General features: G+C 36.5%; 1 protein-coding gene across 4 annotated transcripts in view; it reads left to right on the top strand.

Moving 5' to 3' along the window:
• Positions 1–23,812, top strand: part of LOC134542014 (E3 ubiquitin-protein ligase LRSAM1-like) — a 145,317-nt gene extending 121,505 nt beyond the window's left edge. For 3 of the 4 annotated variants that reach the window (XM_063385832.1, XM_063385813.1, XM_063385843.1), the window contains 2 exons: positions 260–421; positions 14,986–23,812. In XM_063385832.1, the coding sequence (XP_063241902.1) occupies positions 260–421; positions 14,986–15,108 (285 nt within the window). In that variant the 3' untranslated portion in view covers positions 15,109–23,812. The remainder of the gene's footprint in view (positions 1–259; positions 422–14,985) is intronic. The other variant, XM_063385821.1, reaches the window with a different exon arrangement.
• Positions 23,813–24,186: the final 374 nt, after the last annotated feature.

Below are 24,186 nucleotides of genomic sequence, written 5' to 3'. Positions count from 1 at the left end.
CAGTTTTTCTGGTTTTCAAGGTTGGTAGATACCCTGATTCTATTATCAAGGACGGTCAATCATGTTAATTAATTTGTAGATTTATAGATGGCAGTGTAGTCAGCAATTGTATGTGGGCACAGAAAACAATGATTTTCCAGTCTTTCAGTTGTATGTTTGTTGATTGCAAGTTAATGTGTAAATAAACTCTGGTGTAGTAAGCCAGGAGTAATACTGTCCTGACTGACAAAAGAGTTGTTGACTGGTTCGTGTCTGGCAGGCTGGTGTTAGCTTGCCGCAGGACAGAGCAGCTGTTCTGGAAGCCGTTCACACTTATCTGGACAATGTGAAGGCAGCCAGTGGTCGACCGTCCGCTCCGTGTCTCTCGTACCTGGATGATGAAGTGGCAGCCACGGAATGTGCCATCTGCATGGATAGCTTGGTGAGTTGGCCAATTCGACACAAATAGAAACTTAATCGCCAGGTTTTGGCCCAGCTGACATCAGCTTTATCCTGATGTAGGAACTTATACTTATAAATTATTAATTTAGATTGTAACTGTTGATTTTATGCCAAAATTATTTTCATTTGGCAATATTCCTAGCTAGAAAATTCATGCATATGCAACTGCACAAACATTTGATAAACTTATTTACTGTAACATGTATTAGCACTGACTACTAGAAGAGATAGGTTGGTTTTTAGGGCTTAAAGCCTTCGTCCAATTCTTTCTTTCTTCATTAGGGAAGTACGTGAATCATGCCATGGTACCGATTGCAATTTACAAAACTTTTCCAGCTTTACTTGACTGTAGACCCACCTATGCCTGTTAGATTTTCCTTGTTAATCAAGTTTCAATAAAAATATTTCTAAAAGTAACACTGAGTGATATAAAACTAAAGTCAATTTATGTAACTGCAATGTTCATGTAGGTAGATAATTGTGGATATTTATTTGTTATAAAAAAAAAAAAAAGATTAGAAGCAAAATTATATGGTGAAAACTGAAAAGCGATGAAAACTAATAAACACTGAAATGCATGTCATACGCCGCTTAACACCAAAGTCCAATAATTATGAAATGCACCTAACTTACTTCTTTCTGTCTATAAATCCTAAGTTTAGAATTTATTTAGAAAATTTTAACAATGTGTAATATGTGTTAAAATTAACTAAGTTTTTTTTGAGTGTACTAGAAAAACTGCATGATATTGGTGACATGTTTAAACCATTCGTAAATATAAAAACAATTAAAGAAAAATTTTAAATTCTACAACAAATTTGTTCAAAACTTCAAAGTCAAAACATTAAACCGTAGAATTTAAACTCTAATTGTGATATATGTACATCATTTGTGGTCATTGGTGGAGGGCGAAGGGGCTATACAAAAGGTTTGTATCTGTACATCCACAGAAGGATTTTGGATATTTGCATTTACCACTGTAGTGCTTTAATTGTGTTCATATGTACCGGTACATAGTGTGCAGAGATTTGAATTCTCTTAATGCCGGGCTTCATCCAAATCCAGGCCAACCATAGGATATGCAAAATGCAAATAAATGTAATGCAAAATAAGTGTTCGTGCAATTTTCCACAATTTTTGTGATAGCTGATAGTGGTTTCAAACAGTAACCATATTGTTGATTTTTAAGATCTTTGTCCAACTACACCTTTAAAATTTGTAATTTTTAGTTAAAAAAAAATGGCGATACAGAGTGATTCATTATTCAAAGTAGTAGAGAAGAATCCCAATTATTCAGGGTAATGACTGGCAAGTAGGGTTGTGCGATTCCATGATTTTCAGTTCGATTAGATTCCGATTCTATTCTCACCACAAGAGTTGAAATTCGATGCCGATTTCGATTCTTTGGGTAACTTTATCTACATAGTCATTAGTAGGGAAGGGAATTTTTTGCGGTCGCGAATTATTCGCGAATTCTGAGGAAAAATGCGAAATATAGCATCCTTAGGAAAAATAGCAAAACTTGCACATTATTGTTAATAAAACAGTTTTAAACATACACTTATTACAAACCGTGGTATTTGATGGCAAAAGCAACAGGGTAATAAAATCACAATGCGAACGGTGTGGAAAAACGGGATTATCTACTGTGGAACCTCGCTACTACGAGACCTTAGAAGTTACGACAGTTTTGTACTGCACCGTCAGTTTTGACTACGTAAATCATACTGGTAATTAGGAGTGCTTCTTTGTCGGTCCTCCCGTAAGTACGATGATTTGAATGGCATCTCCAAAGAAAGAAAAAAAATTTCACGGTAGTAAACACAGCCAGCAAGAGGAGCGTTGGGGGGGGGGGGGGGTATTGGGGGGGGTGGCACGTGGTGCATCGCTGCTCTCTCTCCTTGTTCTGTGGTCGCTACGTCGCGTAGGCGGACTGGGACTCTAGCAAGTTGAAGAGGGAGGGGCAAAGAAGGAAATGCGGGGGGGGACTGGTGACAAACAACATGCTCTCTCTCTCTGTTTAGTGCTATCACTTGAAGGCGACAAGTTTACATTCCCTTCGCTTCCCCCCCCCGCAGTTTCTGTCTAGCTTTCGGTAGAGGGGGAAATCTAAAAATAAATGTGTGAGCTGTCCTGACCATATCTCCCCCTCCGACATAAGCAATTTTCTTGTCCATCTTGACAGGTTTTCGTGACACATGAAGCCTATATTCCACTTAGGCCTATTACCTGCATCAACAAAATTGTTTTCCCGTGCGTTATCCCACGCTTTTAATGACAATATTTCATGCATGACACTGCAACCATTTTTCAGCAATTTGTGCATGTATTGTAGCAATCCATCCTTGATTTGTGGAAAATTTCTAGTCTTATCGCAACAGCGTCTGAGCTGTGCCATACTACGACATCCACTACACACGCTGGTATTTCCTTTCAGAAACAGCTTCAGCTTACGCAGCGAGGATAATGGATAGTAGACATCCTTCCCTCCTCCCCTTCCTCTTTCCTCGCCCATTTTTCTCCCATCCACCTCCTCTCCTTGTTCGTGCAGGGCACGGTGATTATTTTAGCTGCGTCTCGGAGCGCGGCCATTACGTCAAACCATTTCATTCTTGATTAAAACATAAACCGTCTTAGATACAAAAATTTTCATGGAAACGTTTTCTATTCATAATTTAATTTGCTACAACTTTTATTTTATCCGATTTTTCACTAAAGTGCACCATTTTCAAGATATGGTGTGAAATTGTAACATTTTTGGAAAGTTCAGGAATCTAACTTAGACTTAAATTTTCTATATTCGGTTATTACGAGTACTCGTAGTTACGAGGATTTCTCTCGCCATTGTCAACTCTCGTAATAGCACTGGAGGGGGGGGGGGGGGTATGATGCAAACTGGCTTGGCCAAGTGTGACTTGATAGAGAAGAGGGCAATAGTGACAAAGAGAGATGCGGGTGGTTGGAATGCAGACAGGATGATGTCACTGTGTTGCTAGGCGAATATCTTTTGGGCTGTTCTACTCTAAAAATAGCTTTCCCTACCTCATAGTCAACACACTTCACTACCCCCTATAGCAACCCATCTCGGAAGTAAAACGACCTTCGCAGTGCACCTGCCCGACAGCAGTCACGGTAAAACTTGCCTAGCGCACGTACGAATGTAGATGTAAATAAACAAATTTTCTTGTACTGCTGGCAAATATCGGTAATTTGATCATGGTGAATTAAAAACATTCCGAAGGTGATTTGAAGTGATAGTAGGTATCGAAAATGCCGAACAATAAATTAAGTGCACGTGACAGGGAATTTCAATATCAGAAAAACGGATTCTATTGCACGGATAGCCGCACCGTAATGTGCAAATTTTGCAAGATTATATAGAAAAACACCTAAAATTTGCCAAGCACATCAGTGCACAAAAAGGTTGCTCAGAAGCAAAATTACAGACTTTGATCGGTACATGCTTCAGTAGTGCGGAAAGGAAGAAAAAACGGCTGAATACCTCGGCAAACGAGTGACGGAAACTTTTCTGAAAGCAAATATTCCTCTAAAAATACTTGAAAATCCACATCTGAAAGATTTCCTGAACGAGTTTGTTGAAGGTGCTGGTGATATTCCTTGTCTAAGAGTACTAAAAGAAAAGCATCTTTCATCAATGTAGCAAGAGAGAGATGATGTAGTAAGAGAAAAGGTGAAAGACAAACTGTTAGTAATTCTGTGTGATAAAACTACGGACTCAAGAGGAAGCTGTGTATTTGTTGTGCTATTTAAAGTAATTGATAGTAGTGACAAAATTAATACTGTTGTTGGTGATGTCCATACTCTGGAAACATCCAATGCCAAAAACTGCTCCAGGGCTATTTTGGATTCCCTAAAGAAGTACAATATTGACTTTGACAACGTGTTAGCGCTTGTTTCGGACTCGGCCAGATACATGGCAAAGTGTTTTGACACACTAAAAGACATCATGGCCGACCATGTGCTTATTGTGCAGTGCTGGGCTTACAAGCTCAATTTAGATGTAAATGAGCTTGGAAAAAAACCTCCCTGAGCTTCAGAAGGCTCTTGCCAAAGTAGTCAGCATTTTTAAACACACACAAGAGAAAACATTTGTTTAAGTTCCTGGATAAAAAGTTCCCAGGTGAGGACATTCCCCTGTTTCCAATGCCAGTGTTGACAAGGTGGTCTTCCTGGTACGACTCCGCTTCCTACCTCGCCGACAATCTTGAGGCCATTGTTGAATTTTTGACCAGTGATGAAATTTCCTGTATATATTACTATTTATTACTTGTATACGTGTTTGTGATTAGTTCTGCGCAAATTATGACAGTTTCAGCTATACATTTTTTCTATTATATGAAACCTGTTAGTTTTTTATTTACCTCGTTATAAAGAAACCTCACTATAAGAAACACACCCAAAATCAGTCCCTTCAAGTTTGTTATACCGAGATTTTACTGTAATAATGATATTGATATAGGAGATATTTTTCAGTTCTATTAAGTATTTTAAATGCATAAACTTAACATTTTCTATTATTAGAAAGATTATTTAACATGTCAACATGATTCCCGACTCTGTTGTTTACTAAAAGTGTGTCTGCCATGATTTGCTACTAGCGCATTTGCCACTAGCGCATCCTAGTGGCATATAGTAAACTAGCCCTGAAAGCTTCTGGCTTTTCTCTCAAGAGATGCTGTTGACATGTAGGTTGGCAGAATATAAATGTTTGCTGAACACTTGGGTGGCGTCAGAAATAATTATGCAGTGAAGAATGTGAATAGCTATTGAGGAAAAGCAAAATATTGTTTGTTGATTCATCATTTTATTAATATGTTGCATTAATAATTCATTGCATTGTGTTTAATGCTACAGGAAGGCCATTTTTATGGTTTATGAAAGTGAAATATGGCACTGTCAATCCGCAAACCGGATAACTTGCACCCAGATGATCGGGAGTCTACTGTATATATTTCTGGCCATTCATTTTTAAATTAGCCTGAACAGTCAAGCAGCTGTCTTTGATGAAGTCAGTGGGGCTGATAAAAACAAAGTCGCTGCATATGAATTTGTAATTGAAACATTGAGGGCATGGGGCAGCTTGCTCGGCTCCGGCATGTGGTAGGGTGCTGGCGGTGCAGGGAGAAGAGGAAGAAGCATGGGGTCGTCAGGCTCGAGGCAGTGTTGCTAGGTCACACCCATCCCTTGCAGCTGAGCGGGAGACACAGAGATGGGCTTGTGGCAACCTCCTTTGCAAAGCAGTGACAGTTCCTGTGTTTACTACGTTTGTCTTCCATTCGTTACAGGACAACAGTTTAAAAAAAAAATTGATTGCTTAAACCCATGTTTGCTATGTACCTCTTTAAGACAGTTTAATTTGTGCTCACATTTTTAATATTCACGAATTATGTTTGTCTATGAGTTTGAATGACTTTTTATGTTCGTACCAGTTTATTTAGTACTAAGGATGATTTTATGTTGCAATATTATACACATTGACCACGACAAGCAAATTTAAAGGATAAAAATTTATGTGTAAACTCAAAGTTTATTCGCTTTTAACATGTTTTGTGGTACAGATCTCAAAGCCCATTCTGAATGCTTGGATTTTTTGTTAAAATATTTAATTTCTTGAATCTTGGATATCAGTCCCTGCTTTAGGTTTACACTTCTGCTGAAATCACAAATGTTTCCCTTAATCCCTGTGCGAATACTTTATGATTGCTTGCTTCCTATTTTGTAGTATTTTCAGTTTAGCTAAACAGATTAAAAATCTAGTGGTTCTAACATTATGTCTTCCCTATATAAATTTTTTAAAGAAAAAAATTAAGAATTACCATGATACATGGCTGGAGGTCATTCACTCTTCTGCAGCCGGATGGCATAAGTGTCCGTAATTCTCACCTGTGTGAGACTAGTTTATCAAGCCTTGGGACACAGTGTGTTGTTTACAACAAATGTGTGATAATGGGTAGCACAGAACTAAAGAAATAGCCACAATTGTCAAGGCAAAAGAAATCTGCAAAAATAAGAATTCTTCTGGTACATACCGCCAAAAGACAGAAGGTATGTGTATGTAGTGTTATGTATTTTACATAAAATGTATTATATATTTATGTGTGACAACATGAAAAATAGGTTTAAAAAATAACACTAAAAAATGCTGTTCAGAGTTTTTTAATTCTTAATTTTGGTGCAGGAGTTTATATTTTCATGGCTTATAATCCATCCCACATAGACTATTGGTTTAATTTTTTTAGTTAAAATAATCCACTCCAGCTTATTAAAGTCTGCAAAAACACTGATGATACATAATAAGTCTGTGCTAATGGCTATGGTTAACGGAAAAGTGCGTATGCAAGCAAATGCTATTTTTATTACAACGTAAATTAGAATTTTATTATCTCTAATGTTGATATTACGTGCTTGCAGTATCAGTAGCGACAGCATTTTATAAAATAGAAACAGAAAAAAATGTTCTAAAAGTATTTGTTTAAAATATGCTTTATGTTACTGTAGTTTTAAATTTTACCATGCATAAATTATTTTGCATTTTATTTCAAATTCATACTTTTCAAGAAAATAAACTGTTACAACAATGTTATAAGAAATTTATTTTTTAGACATACCATTTTTAAATTCAATATTGGGAGCTTTGGTTTGCGACATGCCTACTTTGATATGATGGACTGCTACTGTGAATATATTCTATTCCTATCTTATATGTGATAAAATAGGCCTGATAAAGATTTACACTGGTCATGTGCACACCCTTGAAGCAGACAAAACTTTCTCGCTGGAAGCAAGGAAGCTGTTAAAACCTGTAATTCCTTGCCTTACAGCCGCAGCAAGAGGCACAATTCGACACTGTTATAGGGAAAAAAAGGAAGTGTGGACGAACTAGTCAAGGACTAACTGAATGGGCACTACCAATTTTTTTGGTGACCATTCCAAATGCAAAGAATACTTTTGCAGTAGAAGTGAATTAAATAATATTGTTCCAGTTCTTCGCAAAAATGGAATTTTTCAACAACTACAAAGCCTAGTAAAGAGACTCATTGCAAAGACTCAACGTCTTTTTAAAACAAAACTAAGGATTTGGCAGATTGCTAGATGAGCCTATTTGCCCCAAATTTAGTGGAGCAAAAGAATAAATTACATACAGCGAAGCTATTTTCAGTATTGATATTGATATTACATGGTGGGATGTAAAAATTCCAGAAATGTTTAGCTTGGGAGAAAAGTACTTTCAAAAAATTTCAGGTAAGAGTTCTGGTTGTACACACAAGAAAGTCTTTCGTAAAAAGATTGGACACAGCACAACTAGGCATAAACTGGCTTACCAAGAAGATAGTCGGTTGCAATGAAAAAGGCATGAGTTCCAGTTGACAAAACTAGATGCTATGGACCCTCATCTAAGCAAGTCACTGATGGACAAGGATTTGAGCTTTCCAAAAACTAACTATTCAGTATGTGTGAAAATTACATTGTATCACTGCAAGTAACTTTAGAAGAACAAAATACCATCGTGAAACAAACAACAGTGCAAGCTGATTGTGAACTATGGCACAATATGAGACACGTGCAGTTAACAACCTGTTCATATCTTGTTAAACAGTTACTATACAAGCTCCCGTTTTTGACACTAGAATTTGAGACCGTGTAGGGTCACGAGACATTAATTTAAGATTCTACACACAAACTTTTAAGGACATTGTAACCAGTCCAACTGTTTACAGTTATATTATTATTATTTTTATTATTATTGTAACATTAATTGTATATTTCATGAGCCAATATTATGTATTTAATTGTTTTATTGTAAAGAGGACAACCAAAATATAACAGATATTACACATCTGATTGCCAGAGACAACACACTTTTAACTTCAGGGTCTTCTAAGCATTATTCTTTGGAAACTTTATTCATTTGGTCATAGTTCAATACTCTTACACGCTAACATCCAAGTTTTATTTCACTATGCAGTCTATTCGGTTTGCTGATAGCTATAGCTCCTTGGTTGCTAGGGACTGAAAGTAAATAATTAGAAGGAGGAAGGAGGGAGACGCCATCGCCATCTTGCAGCGGGAAGACGTTTCTCGGGCTGGGGCGAACCAAAGCCTTGGTTGCCGCCCGAGGAATTGAAGATTCGCGTCATTCGCGGTAGTGTACTATCTAGAATTCTCCATTCTACGAGTTGAGAGAATAGTTCTGGACTGAATAAGTCTTAGATAGGGAGTATCAGCGACATCGAGTGCCAACTTCCGCGTCGGTCCCGTTTCGTCCCGTAGTGGTTCCGGACGTCTGATGTCAGCGCCAGCTACGATCGGCCACGACGATTGGTGAGACCAATCCAAATTAAACCAGACTTTTTAGGACAAGAGGGAAGTCGATTCTTCAGCCAGACACCTGGCTACCTCAGATCTTCTGTAGTTCGCCAATTACAGCTTACAGCGTCCAGTGTTCCAGCGTAGCAGCAGACCACCTGGAGGTCCTGGGAAGAGAGCCTCAAGCCTCCGACAGCGTATAGCTAGACCCGGCATGGTATTCAATGTGTTCCAGTGACGTCATTTGCATCTAATTACCGACACCTAGGTGTGAACAGAAGTTAACATACAAAATATATTATTTTGGTTGTCCTCGCTTAATTACATGTTAACAGTAACTTCACGCCCATATTCAAGAACCCATTAAAATCATATGTTTTCCGGCTATTACTATTTCATTTATAACAAACGTCAGTTAATTATAAAAATGACCTGGACATAAGTAATGCAAATTTCCACTAGTCACACAACAATACCAAATTTCCTTTTAATAATTACTCTCTGGACAGTAACACAGTGCAGTGATGTGCTAGCTGGTTTATCAGTCTGGTAGTCAATCCAGTAGCTGCGTTCCTGATATCTACTGCGAAGAGAATAGGCGCCAAAACCCTGCAAGAACACACCAAATAAGTTAGAGAGTGGTGAGAACACACCATATTTAGTTAGAGTGGCTACCACAATGTGGGGCCAACAACGTATACTACAGAAGCAGTATTTAGTTAGAGTGGCACCACAACGTGGGGCCAACACACATACTACGAACACCTTATTAGCTAGAGTGGCGATCCAACTTAGGGGCCTCGACCAGGGTCTACGCGCACTGGACCGTCTACCAAAAGTGCATTTGTGTAGTTTGCTGTAGCGTAGCATATCAGTACGTCGGAAGCACAACAAGATGGCCGACGAAGGTATGTATTTCTTGAGGCACAAAAAGACCAGCTCTGACAAGGAGGAAGCAACAGGCGAGGGCCAGAAAGAAATGCTAGGCGTTGTTGGAAACGAAAACAAAGAGTACACACCCACACTAAGCATTGAGGCAGGTCAGGAAATTAGCTTTGCTCCCGAACCCGCGCGCATAGAGGAAAGTAACGGTTCCGAACCAGTTGTGCCGGCAGCTAAAGAAAACACGAATAATATTTCCATGGAGGATTTAATGCGAGCCTTGAATGTGGTTTCTATACAATTAATACTGCGTTAGAATCCCAGCGTATGGAAGTAACCTAACATATGTCTAACGAAATGGCTAGACAAATTAATACTGCGTTAGAATCCCAGCGTGTGGAAGTAACCGAACATATATCTAACGAAATGACAAGGCAGAGGTCAGAAGCGGCAGAACGGGCGGAAGCATTTTCTAACGAAATGGCTAAGCAGAGGTCGGAAGCGGCAGAACAAAACAGGTTACAACACCTTGAATTGATAGACAAAGTAGAAGCTAAAATTGGTGACGTAACCAGACAATTAGCTACACAAATTCGCGACACGCAGGAGGAAGTTCATAACATTCATGAAACGGTAATGAACAGATTTGAGGAAATTGATGCGCAAGTAACCGAGTTACAACAACACGTAATTAACACAGAAACTACGTGCATAGAGGTTGCAAAACGTACTGCAGAGAAACAGGTCAACAATTACGTTCAGCTTAGCGAGACACAATTCGCGAACGTAAACACCGCGCTACGACATGAAGCGAATAGTGCAGACGATTTCCGGACCGTGAACAGAAAATTAATTTAGCTCGAGAACTGCGTGCAGCGTTTGTCATCGTCTGGAGCGGCAGCGCGTACACCGATAAACGTTGAAACAACGAGCGCGTCTGCGGCGGAAATGATGACGTCAGCGCAGCGAGACACGTCCGTGCTGTATCACCAGGCTACGCCTACTTACAGTTCACAAGACGTGATTACTAACACTGCAACCGGACAACAGGTAATAGTAGTGGATACAGCAGCCTTAAATCACCCTGCTAGGCATTGGTCAGATGAAATGCCTGTATTTTCCTCAAAATCCACAGAAAATCCACGTAAATTTATAAAATTATTTGAAGAGTCCGCAGAGAGATTTAATCTTTCGGACACAGAAAAATTGAGGTGTTTGAACAACTGTTTGAAAAGTACCGCGTATTATTGGTGGGAAGTTCACCAAACTTCCATATCGTCATTTGGACAGTTTAAAGCAGCTTTCCTACAACAACACTGGAGCTTAAAAATTCAGGGGAATTTACGCGCTCAGTTACACGGCAAAAAATACGATCCAAAGAAAAACAAAACGCTCGAGGCTCATTTAAGCGACATGTTCGAGCGTACACGTTATCTAGACGTCATGAGCGACAATGAATTCGTGGCAATGATTCTAGGCCAACTTCCGATGCGTTATCAATTACATCTGACAGGTAGAAGCTTTGACGGGATAGCAGATTTCAGGGAACAGCTGCTCGCATATGACAGGCTCGACCGTCAGAATAGAAATAGCCAGCGAGAGGAATCGGAAAAATCACCGGTAAACAGACAACCACCACTGTATCAGCCCTGGAATCAGCGGCGTAATGACAATTATGTGGACAACAAACAACGTAAACAGCCTCACGTGAACAGTCTAATTTGGGGCAAGAATAAGCCAGCTCATAGACGAAACACTTGGTATTCAAGCCGTAACAACAACGATGTTTACCATAGAGGTTCGAAGTCACGTGAGTTTGAACACCCAAAGCACAACCGCTCGTGGCGTAACAGCGAGGAACCGGGGAATACAGACGCGGAGGGATTATTTATGATTCAACGCCTAGGCGAGAAGGTAGGGGCGAACAGTCTAGAACCCCGCCTACCTCACCGAGACGGCCACCCAGGTCGCCGCGCTATAAGGACGACAGACATTCGCCCAAATATTCGAGTAAAAACTACGACAACTCGAAACATTATTATGAAAATCGAGGAGAGGCGAAGTCATCCGGTAGTCCGCGGAACCGACAGCCACACAAAACAAACTCCCTTAGCAAGTTATCGGTTAACCAACTGAGAAGTGAAGCCGCCGGTAATGAAGCTATTCAATTCTCACAAAACACATTCCAGAATCAACCTTCATCTTCATCGCAGTACGCAGGGTATTTTGCGAGAAAAGAACCCGTCAATCCTATCATTTACTATGCAAATCCACTAGGCATAGAACCGATACTGGCTAAGTATGTAGTAATATACAATTTTTTTCACTGTATGTTGATTTCAATTGTTGTGAGGTCTTGAACCCAATATTTGTTTTTTTCATTTTACTGTTTTGTATGATGTATATAATACTAAACTAGTTTATTTCACTATTATAATTTTTTAATGGTAAATTTTTTAAAAAAAAAATAAAGCATTACATTTTCAAACTTGGTGTGTTTCAAGTTTGATTCATATTTTGAAACTAAGAAATGGTAATTCTCTGTAATAATTAATTGTAGTGCTAAGAACTATTTTAGTAAATAATACATGTTTGCCAATATGTGTACAATCATTAGTCTTAAATTTATTAACAGTAGGTAGATGAGATTTTTAAAATAATAATTTATCAGATATTTAGTCATTCAAATTTATTTACATTTTTCACAATACCAATTGTCGTGGTTGACACCCCCTGTGTTACACCACCACAAGTCAGACACCCGTCTGGGAACAGCCTTAAACACTCCACGTTTCAAATTATTATTTTGCGCGCTGCTCCAATAAACGAGTGCCCCAAAATTCTTAAGTAAATTATTCAAAGACCTTTTGGAAAAGGAAGAGAACAGAGTAATAGTATTTAAAACGAAAAACACGTAATTACTTGCAATGCCAACAACTTTAATGGGACTACTTGCGCATGAACATGGCAGGCAATTTAATTGAAAACAAAATCTCAAAAAGATTACAATAATGCCTATAACCTTTTGCCCTATAGTGCTACAGAGGCTTTTAATAGAGCCACGTTTTAGTATATATCAATAAATAATTACTGTAATAAAATCAAACATTGATGACAAGCAGCTCCAAAAAAAAAATATATATATATATATATATATGTGTATATAAATAATGAATTACAATTCTTTTTAAATAAAAGTTAATAAAAATAAATGTCACTCTAAAATGTCTTAATTACACCCGGGTGATTTTTAATTTACGACGCTTCGCGGCAAGCATGATACAAGGTTCGTTAAAAATGGGTACCACGATGGAACATACACTCGAAGTTGTGGGCAGGGTCTTTTGGCAGAAGTTATTTTTCGGATTATTCACTCTTATTTTGGCAAAGTCCAAATCAACGCCCCGGGGTCACAGGGGCAAAAGTTCGGAGCCGGAATCACTTACTGGATGAACGATGTACGTCGAATCACACCCCGGACCTCCTGGCCCGGAGTTTAGCGGGCTGTAATTTAGCAGAGGTGCTAAATTCTTCATATTAGCTCTGCATTCAACGGAAAATGTAGCGTGAACTCTTCTTCTTCTTGGCAGCACCCGTGACAACGTAAGTATTCCCCAATGCTCCATACACGTCAGCTGATTTTATTTAAAAAGTATTCGCGAGCTTCCCCCGGCCCAATACCACGAGCCATCATCGCGCCCATTACGCCCGAAGCGCACACGCGCCACACGGCGATCAGCTGACGACTCCCGCACAGCTCATTCTGTCCTTCCTTGACGTATTTCCCCCACCACCTTATAGCCTTGGAACAGTCCATTTGCATGCTCACAGCGGGGAAGCGTCGCACACAGTATTTTAATTAAAAGTCCAAAGCGTTATTATTAAATATTAAGAAACTAAACCATTAACGTAAAAAATAAAATAATATAAAAACATATTTAAAAATAAGATTTACAAAACTTATAACAAACCAATACTTTCTTTTAAAAAAAGGAAAGGGGCAAATATTAAAACTAAAATTACGTAACAGCCATAATTCAAAATTACTTAAAATAAATATAAAATCAAGTGGCCATGCTGCCTATGGCCACACAATGTTTTGAGCTTTATAATAGACATATCCTCTGATAATTTTACTCAACTATTACCTCATGTTACTACATTATAAAACAGTTTATAAACATATGCCTTTGCCATCCAGAAATTTTATAGCTATATTTTATTATTAAGAAATTATGTTAATCTCACAGAATCAATACCCTTTATAATTTTACAAAAAAAAAATACTGATAAAGGTTTCTGTAAAATAGGCCTACACAGCTTGTAAACTTGCGGAACTATATTTGTTTCTCAAATACTTAACCGACAACTTAAATGTTCTGTCAAAATATTGAATAACAAAAAATAGGTAATATATTCAAACAGCTTTTATTTTTGTGTAATTTAAATCTTGATGTACAGAAATATACCTATGCTGTCCGTAGGTTGTTTGTCCAGAAACGCTTAAACACTTTTTCTTTGGTGATGAAAAACATAAAAGAAAAAAAATATATATATTTTTTTTAAAGTAGGATTGGCTTGCCACTTCTAGAAAAATTAGGAAATAACACATTCTAACAGGCCCATCTGGAATGACAGTACTGGGTGTGATTTGATTCTCCCCTTTAATGTTCTGTCCCTGTTTCGGTTAAAAGAAAATCAAACAATTTAGGGTTTTGTACTCAACTTTTTTTTTTGTGTAAACTGGTCATCTATCAATCTGGTATTTACTTCTAGTTCGTGTGTGTGTGTGTGTGTGTGTGTGTGTGTGTGTGTGTGTGTGTGTGTGTGTGTGTGTGTGTGTGTGTGTGTGTGATATATAATCCAGTGCTCTCTGCAATTTTAGGTATGTAAATCTTCTTGACAGAATGCATATGTATGCATACCCAAGACTGAACCCACTTCCTGATTTAAACATGTGGGGAAGAGAACAAGTATGTTCTAGAATAATTTATTAAAGAAATTGTAGGTCATCAGCATAATATTGTCTGAATTTAGCTGCTAAAAAAAAGTACAGTGCTGAAACTCGGCCAAGTGACTGTAAGCTTGCTTGCTTGCTTGATGGCTCTGTTGGAACAGAGCTAGCAACACTGAATGACCATGTGGTCACGCCAGCATTCCCTTTCCAAAAAATACCATTGACCCACCCTGTCTTGGCCATCTCTCCTCCTCAGCAATCTCTCCTCCTCCCCCCCCCCCCCCTCTTTCCCGCTCCACCCAAGCACTACCTGGCGACCATGATTCACAACCGTGACCTTGAAGCTTGCCCATAACTTGCAGTTTGCTTTGTTCCAGTGCGAGGTGATCTTCGTGCCTTGCGGCCACATGTGCTGCTGCACCAAGTGCTCTGAAGTGCTTCAGCAGTGCCCTCTGTGCCGAACCAGCATCGACCAAAAAGTGCGAGTGATCAGGTCGTAGCACCGCACCAAGAAAGTGTGCACTTCGCACTCATCTGTGTGCCAGAACTAAAAAATAAGTGTGTCTTATTGAATTTTTGGGTCTTCTGTCACTTGAATACTCTCAATATTTAGATGTTCATGATCAGAGTTTAATTGCTGTACCCTTTTTTTACTTCAATAAATCTTAGTCCAATGCAGGTAAGTTCAAAAAGAGGAGATACATTTATAGGAAATCATTAGCTTTGTATGGGACCACAGGAAATGAGAAAATCAGAAAGAAATTAGAAGCAAAAAGGGGTCGGTTCATGTATTTTGTAATAACTTAATTGTGAACGTCTTATATTGGTTCTTTTTTCTCGCTAAGTCCTTGTAAAAGTACACGTACTCTGATCTTGAACTTGGTTAAATATTTCAAGTTTAAACTTAGTGGTTAGTAGAAAAAGTTACCAGGTATTTTATAACAAAATTTATGTATTGTTTTATGTTCAGTCTGGCCACAGGCCGTAAACTGCTGTGGATGGTAATGCCGTACGAATCTTTTAACATGTTTGTGTGGCTTAAGGTAGGAGACCCTGTTAATTCTCCAGTGATTCATCGCTGACCTCCCACCTCTAGTTCTTATAGTCACTGAGCCATGATTCATAGCTTTATACCGCAAGGTGGCAAGGAGCCAATTCCATTTATTGTTAAGCCTCCTGTCATCAATGTTGACTTTTTTCTCTGGCAAACATGCGTAAGTTTTTTATGTTATTGAAGGACAAAATGTTTTCAAAGATTTAACAGTGTTTGTCATAAAGTAGTTTGAAAAAGTCTTTGAACTGAAATATTTTTAACGTTTTGGTTAATAGGGACAAAAGTATATACTTTGATAAAAGAAATACAAATTGTTAATGGATTTAAAAGGAAACTGCATGCTGACCTTGAATAAGGCTGTGTAAATGTTAATAACATTTTAGAATCAGTAGTAGTATTATTATGTCTAGGGTGCACACAGCTTGAAAATTAGTAGTAATTATTATATATATATATATATATATATATATATATATATATATATATATAAATAAATTAATTTATAATCTGGTGACTTCAAAAATGAAATCATAAGGATGAATTACATACAATGACATTGAGACAGATATGATGTTTCTAGGCTGAAATTTTTAAAATCATCACTTAATTTCTTTAACCTATTTATAATTTTGCAATTCGTAATTTGTCACATTTGAATTTGAATGCATCCAGCATCCACTTGTCCTTATTTAGCTAAGTTGCACCACCTGTCAAAAGAGGTTATACAGAATGCAATTTTTTTTGTGTGCATACTGTTGGTCCAAACCAGGATTTTCAACTTGTGGGTCGTGACCCCCAGGAGGGTGCCGGTAAATGAAAAAGGCAAGTGTTTGTAGGGTCTACTATTCAATAAAAAAAAAAGTACAATTTTGGTGAGAAGACTGTGACTGTTTATTTTTTAATAATTTGACGAAATGTGGTTCTACTTTTGAGATACAAATAACTTAATCATTTTCTAATTAAAGCCTATTTCTCTTTTTAGTTTTTATACCCACCATTGAAGAGAACGTTAATTCGCAAAGATAAGAAGTGGTGAATAGCACTAATAATTTTAAAGCGTCCCTTGCCAGTTCTAGATATTCTTGTTTTTTCATCCAGAAGACGTAAATATTTTGAGAATGGTATTCCATTTTAAGCATGCCGTCAGCAGCTAAATTTATAATATTTTCTTTCATCTTCATGGTTAGGTCAGCCAGTTGTAATGACATATCCACCTATTCCCATTGTCAGTTTTGCAGGGCTCTCACGATTTCTTTGCACAGTACAATTGGTTTTACGATTGATATTTTGGTCTCAACAGAAAGAAAATCAAGTACGTAGTTTTTAAAATCACTGACATAGTTTTAATATGACCCTTGGGGATCGCCATAATTTTACTTGTAAAGGAGTCGCATATTCAAGAAGACTGAAAAACACGGGTCTAAACTATGTTACTTCCTGAAGACAAATTTTTACAGGAAAAAAATTTCCATCATTACTATTGGTTGAAACTGACCACTATGCATATCTTGTAATGCCTTTATTTTACTTTTTATTGTGAATATTATTATATTAATAGTTGGTAAAATAAGAACTTACTTATGACTGTTCAATGTAAAATAATACTAACATAGACTTTTTAACACTAGGAATCCAAACTCAAATTCAAAACTCTAATTGGCAATCCTTGGTTCTATTAAGTTAGTCAGTCAGAGTTAATAGTTGTGTTAAAATGAAAATTGTCACTCATAGAATTATTTTATGGCTATCACTGTACTATGTGGCTTGGAGAAGAACATGCACAAAAACGTTAATATTGATATAAAGTGGCATTATAAGGTTTGATAATAGGCGTGTGATTGTTAAATTTAATACAAATAAGAAACCAGGGTAAAAAATGGTGAAACAACAGAGTATTGTGTGTCAGCTTCTGCATGATGTCACTGCATTTTCCAGAATCATTAAATATTACGTTTACTGCAGTGTATTTCTCCAGGTAAGCGTGTCATGCCACTCTCATCTGCTGACTACCATAGGGCAGATGAATGTTTGCAATAATTTGTAAATGCTGCCGCAGTTATGAATCATCTTAACTTAAAAGAAAACTTGTTTTAAATTACTTATTATACAGAATTTTAGGTAGTGAAGACTCCAAAGCATTCATAAACCTATTCTAATATAAGTAAACACTTTAAATGAACCAACTTTGTGTTACTTGGTGTTCGCTCTACTTGGTCCGGCTGTTACATGCATAAACACTTGAAGAAATTACTGGGGGCCAAGAATAATACAAGTTCCTTAGAATACTACTTTTTGAGGTTAATTCTGTTCACCTTGAAGATTATCTTGCACAAATAAAAGAATTCACAAATAAATTCCCATTACCAAACACTAAACATGGTCACCATTTTATGATGCAGTAACATTTACATAAAGAAAACAAAAACTTCTAAATAAAAAAAACTGTTCATCACTTAGGCACGATTTTTACCAAAGATTTGTTGGGGAAATACCATGATTGATTACGAAGTATGGTACAACCATTGTCTGCTCAGTGTGACCACCAATTTACTTAAACTGTGCTGCCACCTGTGGTTGGATCTCGTAATAATCAAAACAATGTCCTAAAAAAATGTTTGACAGCACGGCCCGGACTATAGACGTGAAATTTTACATTACATAAAATGATTAAATTTTGGCGACCCACCACTCAATACATCTACTCTTGCAGGTGCCTAAGTAACAACTAACGAGCATGGCCACCCATCTTCCTTAGGGATGACCAAGGGTCCTCATGTGCCATAATTTCCAACCTATCACAAAATTACACATTTAAAAACCAGCGACTCCTAGGCACACCCATAGCAACAGAATCTCAACCAAAACACAAGTCTCTCGTGCTTATAGCATCCCACTTTCAGACAAAGAACCCTAGCAAATAATACAAAAGAAAATTATGCGAACACACACTAAATCTTAACCAACCAAGCGAGAAAAAAAAAAGTAAAAATATCTTTAAGCAGCTTTGTTAAATTGAAGTAACCAAACTATCAGAAATCATACGAGTACAATACTAACTTAACAAAAACATCTGAAATAAGCAAACAGCTGTTGTTTACATGATATCAAAAAACCTAACCAAGTACTGAATATGATCAGAAAAATAATAATAAATCTGTAGTAAACTTATTTAGAGAATGGGGAGGGCAGTTGCCTAGGTTGGAACAGAGGTTACTTTTAAGTGTGTGAGTCATGGCTAGAAAAAGTACCAACATGCAGTTCCTTTATGATTAAATAAAAATGTAATATAATGTCTCTTTAAGTTTTATTTATTTTAAGACAATGGAATCTAACATTTAAAACATTTTATACTAAAAAATGTAATAAACATAAAATAGACTGTATTTAACTCTAGATAATTACTAACAAGCACTTCACAAACTTCTCTGAATATCAATGTACTGTCTTGCATTCATATTTTAAGTTCATATTTTTTGTGTTGAAAGTGGGATCCAAAAATTGTAATGTACACTAGAACCTCGATAATCCGAGCTGGATGGGACCGGGGCCAACTCGGATTATCAGAACCTCGGATTATTGGCAATACGAATAAAAACACGCAAAATCAATTTCTAATACATATGTCGATGTATTATAAAAAGAAAATACAAACATATTGAAAGGCAGAATAGAAATATATACATACGTAATTATTATTTTTTAAAATAATCTATTATTGTTTTTTGTTTTTTTAATGCTCCTCGCTTCTCAGCCGCTCGTGTGCTCCACTTCTTAAAAAACATTACGTCATTTGGCGTGACGTCATCTTGCTGCTCCACGTATTCGAGTGCCTTTTCTAAGCGTAGAAACCCATCTGCATGACTAATTTTTTTGTTGGTTTCTTCTTCCTCTTGTTCGTCTTTTTCGGTGTCCTCATCCCGGTTGTTGACCATTTCAATAATTTTCTCATCCGTCAATTCTTCAATTTCATCACTGTCTAACCACTTCTTAACCTCTTCAGCACTGGATTCCATTTCGCAGCCAGGGATTGCCACCATTAAATTCAATAGAGTCATATTATCACAGTCATCTTGAACTGTTTCTTCTTCTTCACTTTGTGAAAATCTCGGTTTTATAAGTTTTGACCAGGATTTCTGTATAGTTTCCTGTTTAATTTCTGACCACGCATCAACTAACCAATAGATAACGTCTTTTATATTAACTGTTTTTAGCATATCTACTAATGAAATTTCTTCTTCTTGCAAAATATATGTCAGAAGCATGCGTCTGTATTTTTTCTTTATTGTCGCAATGACGCCTTGGTCCATAGGTTGAATGAGGCTAGTCACATTTGGGGGCAGGAAAACAGTTTTAATTTCATCACTTGAAAGCTCTTCTACGTTTGGATGGGATGGAGCGTTGTCAATAACCAACAGTGCTTTTCTGGGTAATTGTCGTTCTTTTAAAAAAGTTTCTACTGAAGGAACAAATTCCTCGAAGAACCAATTTTTAAAAATGGTCGTATTCATCCACGAGTTCTTTTGATTTTTGTATGCGACGGGTAGTGTGTTCATATTTACATTTTTAAAAGCTCTACGTTTTTTTGACTTTCCTATCACCAAGGGACGAAGCTTATGTGTCCCAGAGGCATTGGAACATGGTAGAACAGTAATTCGTTCCTTGCTCTTTTTATGCCCAGGAGCGGAAATTTCGTCTTTGGATGCTAGACTCTTGTCGGGTAGCATTTTAAAATTTAACCCAGTCTCGTCACAGTTATATAATTGATCATGTGTGTAGCCCCCTTCTTCGATCATGCTTTGAAATTTTTGAACGTAGTTTTCAGCACCAGCAGCATCAGTTGAAAGCTTTTCTCCTGTGATATGCAATTGCCGCACACCGTATCTTTTTTTCCATTTATCCAGCCATCCTTTACTGGCATTAAAATTGCTTTCACCTTCTTGTAATTTATTACGAAAATACTGCGCTTTTTCTTGTAATATAGGCCCAGAAAGAGGGACACCTTTTTGCCGCTGTGCTAAAAACCATGAAAACAAAGCTTCACTTGTTTTTTCGTACTCACTTTTTTTCATACGAGATCTGGATGTTGTAGCCTGAAAAAGATTTTTTTGTGTTTGCCATAACTCCAATTTCTGTCTGTTGCGCCTCCAGTCACCCACAGTAACAGCACTCACTCCTAAATCACGCGCAATTGTTTTTAGCGGCTCACCTTTATCAACCCGCGTCAGTGCTTCTAATTTATCACTTAATGATATTTCAGTATGTTTTCTTTTACTCATACTGGTTCGTAATAGAACTGGAACGTAACTACATAGATGTGCTCACAGCGAAGAACTTATGGGAACTAAAAATTGCCCTCTGGAGGGAACGCGGGGAAGTGACGAGGGGGCGGAGGATCTAGGCCGACGGAGAAAAGGGGTTTCCCCCAATGTTCTAAAAATAGATTCTTGCGACTTCTGACAGGGGTGGGCGGCTACCTGCTATGTACAGTCACTTACCCAACTCACCCCATCGGGCCTTCCTCCTCAACGTAGCCCTGGCCGTCCCTACGTGTATGCGTGTTTGCAAAATTCGTATTTTTTTTCTTCTCATAACCCCCGATACTGACTCGGATTATTGGGAACTCGGATTATCGGAGCTCGGATTATCGAGACCCTAGTGTATTTCGAGTACTAATTACAAACTTTAACTTGATGTAAGTTTTTGGACATACGCCATTGCTAAGAACTTTTTCTGTTGAAGAAAAACTAATAAATAAAATAAATAAATAAAAATAAAAATAAAAATACTCAAAAAAAGATACAAAAAACACACAAAATTAAGCAAACAATTGCTGTTGTCAACAAGGATATGAACACCACAAAATATTCCGAAACAGGAATATGGTCAGCAAACAAAGAAAAAACAAAGAAAAATGTACTAAGAGAACGAAAAAATCCCCACAAATGATGACAACACAAAAATATTGAAACCCAAAATAATTCAGCACAACAGTTGAAGCGAGACAAAAAACATGACAAAACGAAAAAACAAACAAATACAATAGTTTTACCTAAACAGAAACAAGCGACGTTTCGGGAACTGCTATCTGCTCCCGTCCTCAGGCAGAGACGCACATGGTACGGAAACACAGGTGCGACAACATACAAACTTTAAGCAGCACATTTTCTTAATACATTGTGAAAAGTTTCATTTTACAAGATACATTTATATTAACCACTGCCAGTTTTATATAGTCATTGATAATGGTAGCAATAATAATTATGAATTTATATTTAAGAAAAAGTTGAAAGAAAAAAAAAGCATTGATATAACCTGAAGATGAAATCAAATGTTTAAATTATCGTAATTTAGGGTTACCACAAACTAGTCAACTTTCCCTTTGTTTTCCCTGTACAATCAAACACAATTAACTACTTGATAGGGGCTGTAAAAATATGCATCTATTTTTTCTTTAAAATTAGCATATATTAATTTATAAGTTATATATTATTCTGAAATTAGCTTTTTTAATGCAACTTATTTAAAATTTTATATTTACATTCCAAATGTTTATAAACTAAATATTCATATTGGTATCCAAACACCTATATTAATTTTGTAAAAAAAAAAAAGTTTTATGTCTTTCTAGAACAAAAACACAAAAAAAGTTTTAATTCTTATTTTACTTAAAAGTTTGATAAATTTTAAATGCTGACTTTACTTAAAAATTTGGTAGTGCAATAAGTTAAACATTTGTAAGAACGACAAGTTCCTGCAGTATTGCTGTGGCTTGCTTCACACTCCCGCTAAAGCAAAATGCAAGAGAGTGCACTACAAATTATGAATATGAGTCAGGTCACTGAAAGTGTACAAGTTTACTAGTGTGAAACGGTCAATTTTGTACAAAAATTTAAAAACCATTAAAATAATGGCATAGTTATGTGGCATTTTATAAAGGATATTATGTTTTTCAAGGAAATCATTTTTACTAGCTTAAAAAAAAAAATAATAAACGAATTTATTTAGAAAATTAGGTAAAGTAGCATTTATGTTGGAAATTAGCAACAAAAAAAATCCACACATCTAAAGTATAATTTAGAAAGATGCTAATTTTTCTGGCCCCTACTCGCTGAGAAACTTTCAGCATCACCTTAACATGTTAGATTGAGTGAAATATGTTCCAGCTATGCAATGCAACACAAACAATGCTGCCAGTATGTAATGTAAAAACACTATATTTGTTTAATCAGTCTTTGTAACAATACATTTGCATATTATCTGGTTTTGAAAACAGATTTTTAAATAATTTGAGCTTTCCCAGTTTTTTAGATATTTCCTGTCTGCAGAAAACTTGTGTACTGGCACAAGTCTTTTTTTAAGTTGTTTACATTAAAAATACCATCATGGATATCATGTTGCTTGTTTCAACAAATTTGAAATATATGCCTTGGTTTATAAACCATATCAATTTATGTAAAACAATGTGTATTTTAAGTTGTTAAATTGTCATGGTCTTGGAAATGTTAATGATAGTTAAATATGTGTATATTAATTTTTGGTGGTAATCAGTAAACTGATTTTAAGTAAAGCCTTGCAAAATTTTATTCAAAGCTAATGACAAATGTTCTAAATATTTTTGAATATTTAACTACATAATGCACATTGTTGAACAGCCACTATGTTGTATGGAGCCATGGCCTAAGTGCATAACTTTGTTACTGTTGCCACACTTCTGTATAGAAAAAAAAAATTAATTCTTAAAGTATGAGTATTTTTTACTTACAGTTGTAGTCAGTGCTAGATGTATTTTTAGTTGCAATCTTTGTGCGCTGGGTCACAGTTTTGTCTCCCTAATGTTGCATAGTAGAAGTTATATTCTTAAGTGTATTACACATTAAATTTTAAAAATGCATGCAACTTTTATAAAGTGATAAGTCTGAAAGTTGATTTTAGTGACATTCCATTCATTGGTCTGAATATGCAAAGTTGATTTTAAAGTGTGTGCCTTTACTAAAAATATTCCTGTGCTATTTGGTATTTTCTCCTTGTGCTATAGAAACACTGTGCAGTAGCGATGCAGTCACTAAATGGATTATTTCATCTGTATTATGTATCAATTATTATGGCTAGATTGCCATCTGTTGTAAATAAGCAATATATATTTGAAATTGTTTATTATTGTTTTTATTAGACCCTGAACCTTTTTAAGTCTACATAAAGTTTAGATAACATTTAATTCATCAACATTTACTGTTCTGTAATTTTTTAGTACTGCCAATCAAGATAACTTTCCTACCAATCTCGAGCAGAAATCTTGAAATCCATTTTAATGTGCAGTGTGCTGTAATAACATTACACTAAACAGTCTAGAAATAGAAAGACTTGAATTCTAGGGATCAATGTAATTCTTGTACAGCCCAAGTACACATAACCAGATAGTGGATTTGCACTATCAACAAATGAAAAATTACTAGAAATGAAAAATACTATATCTTTTTTTAATGTATGCTAACAACCCACATGAAGATAAAATTAATCTTACACA

Source organism: Bacillus rossius, chromosome 1, assembly GCF_032445375.1.
Source record: "Bacillus rossius redtenbacheri isolate Brsri chromosome 1, Brsri_v3, whole genome shotgun sequence".
Taxonomy (NCBI): domain Eukaryota; kingdom Metazoa; phylum Arthropoda; class Insecta; order Phasmatodea; family Bacillidae; genus Bacillus; species Bacillus rossius.
Note: the sequence above shows the minus strand (reverse complement) of the source record. Positions and strands in the feature narration are given on the sequence as shown.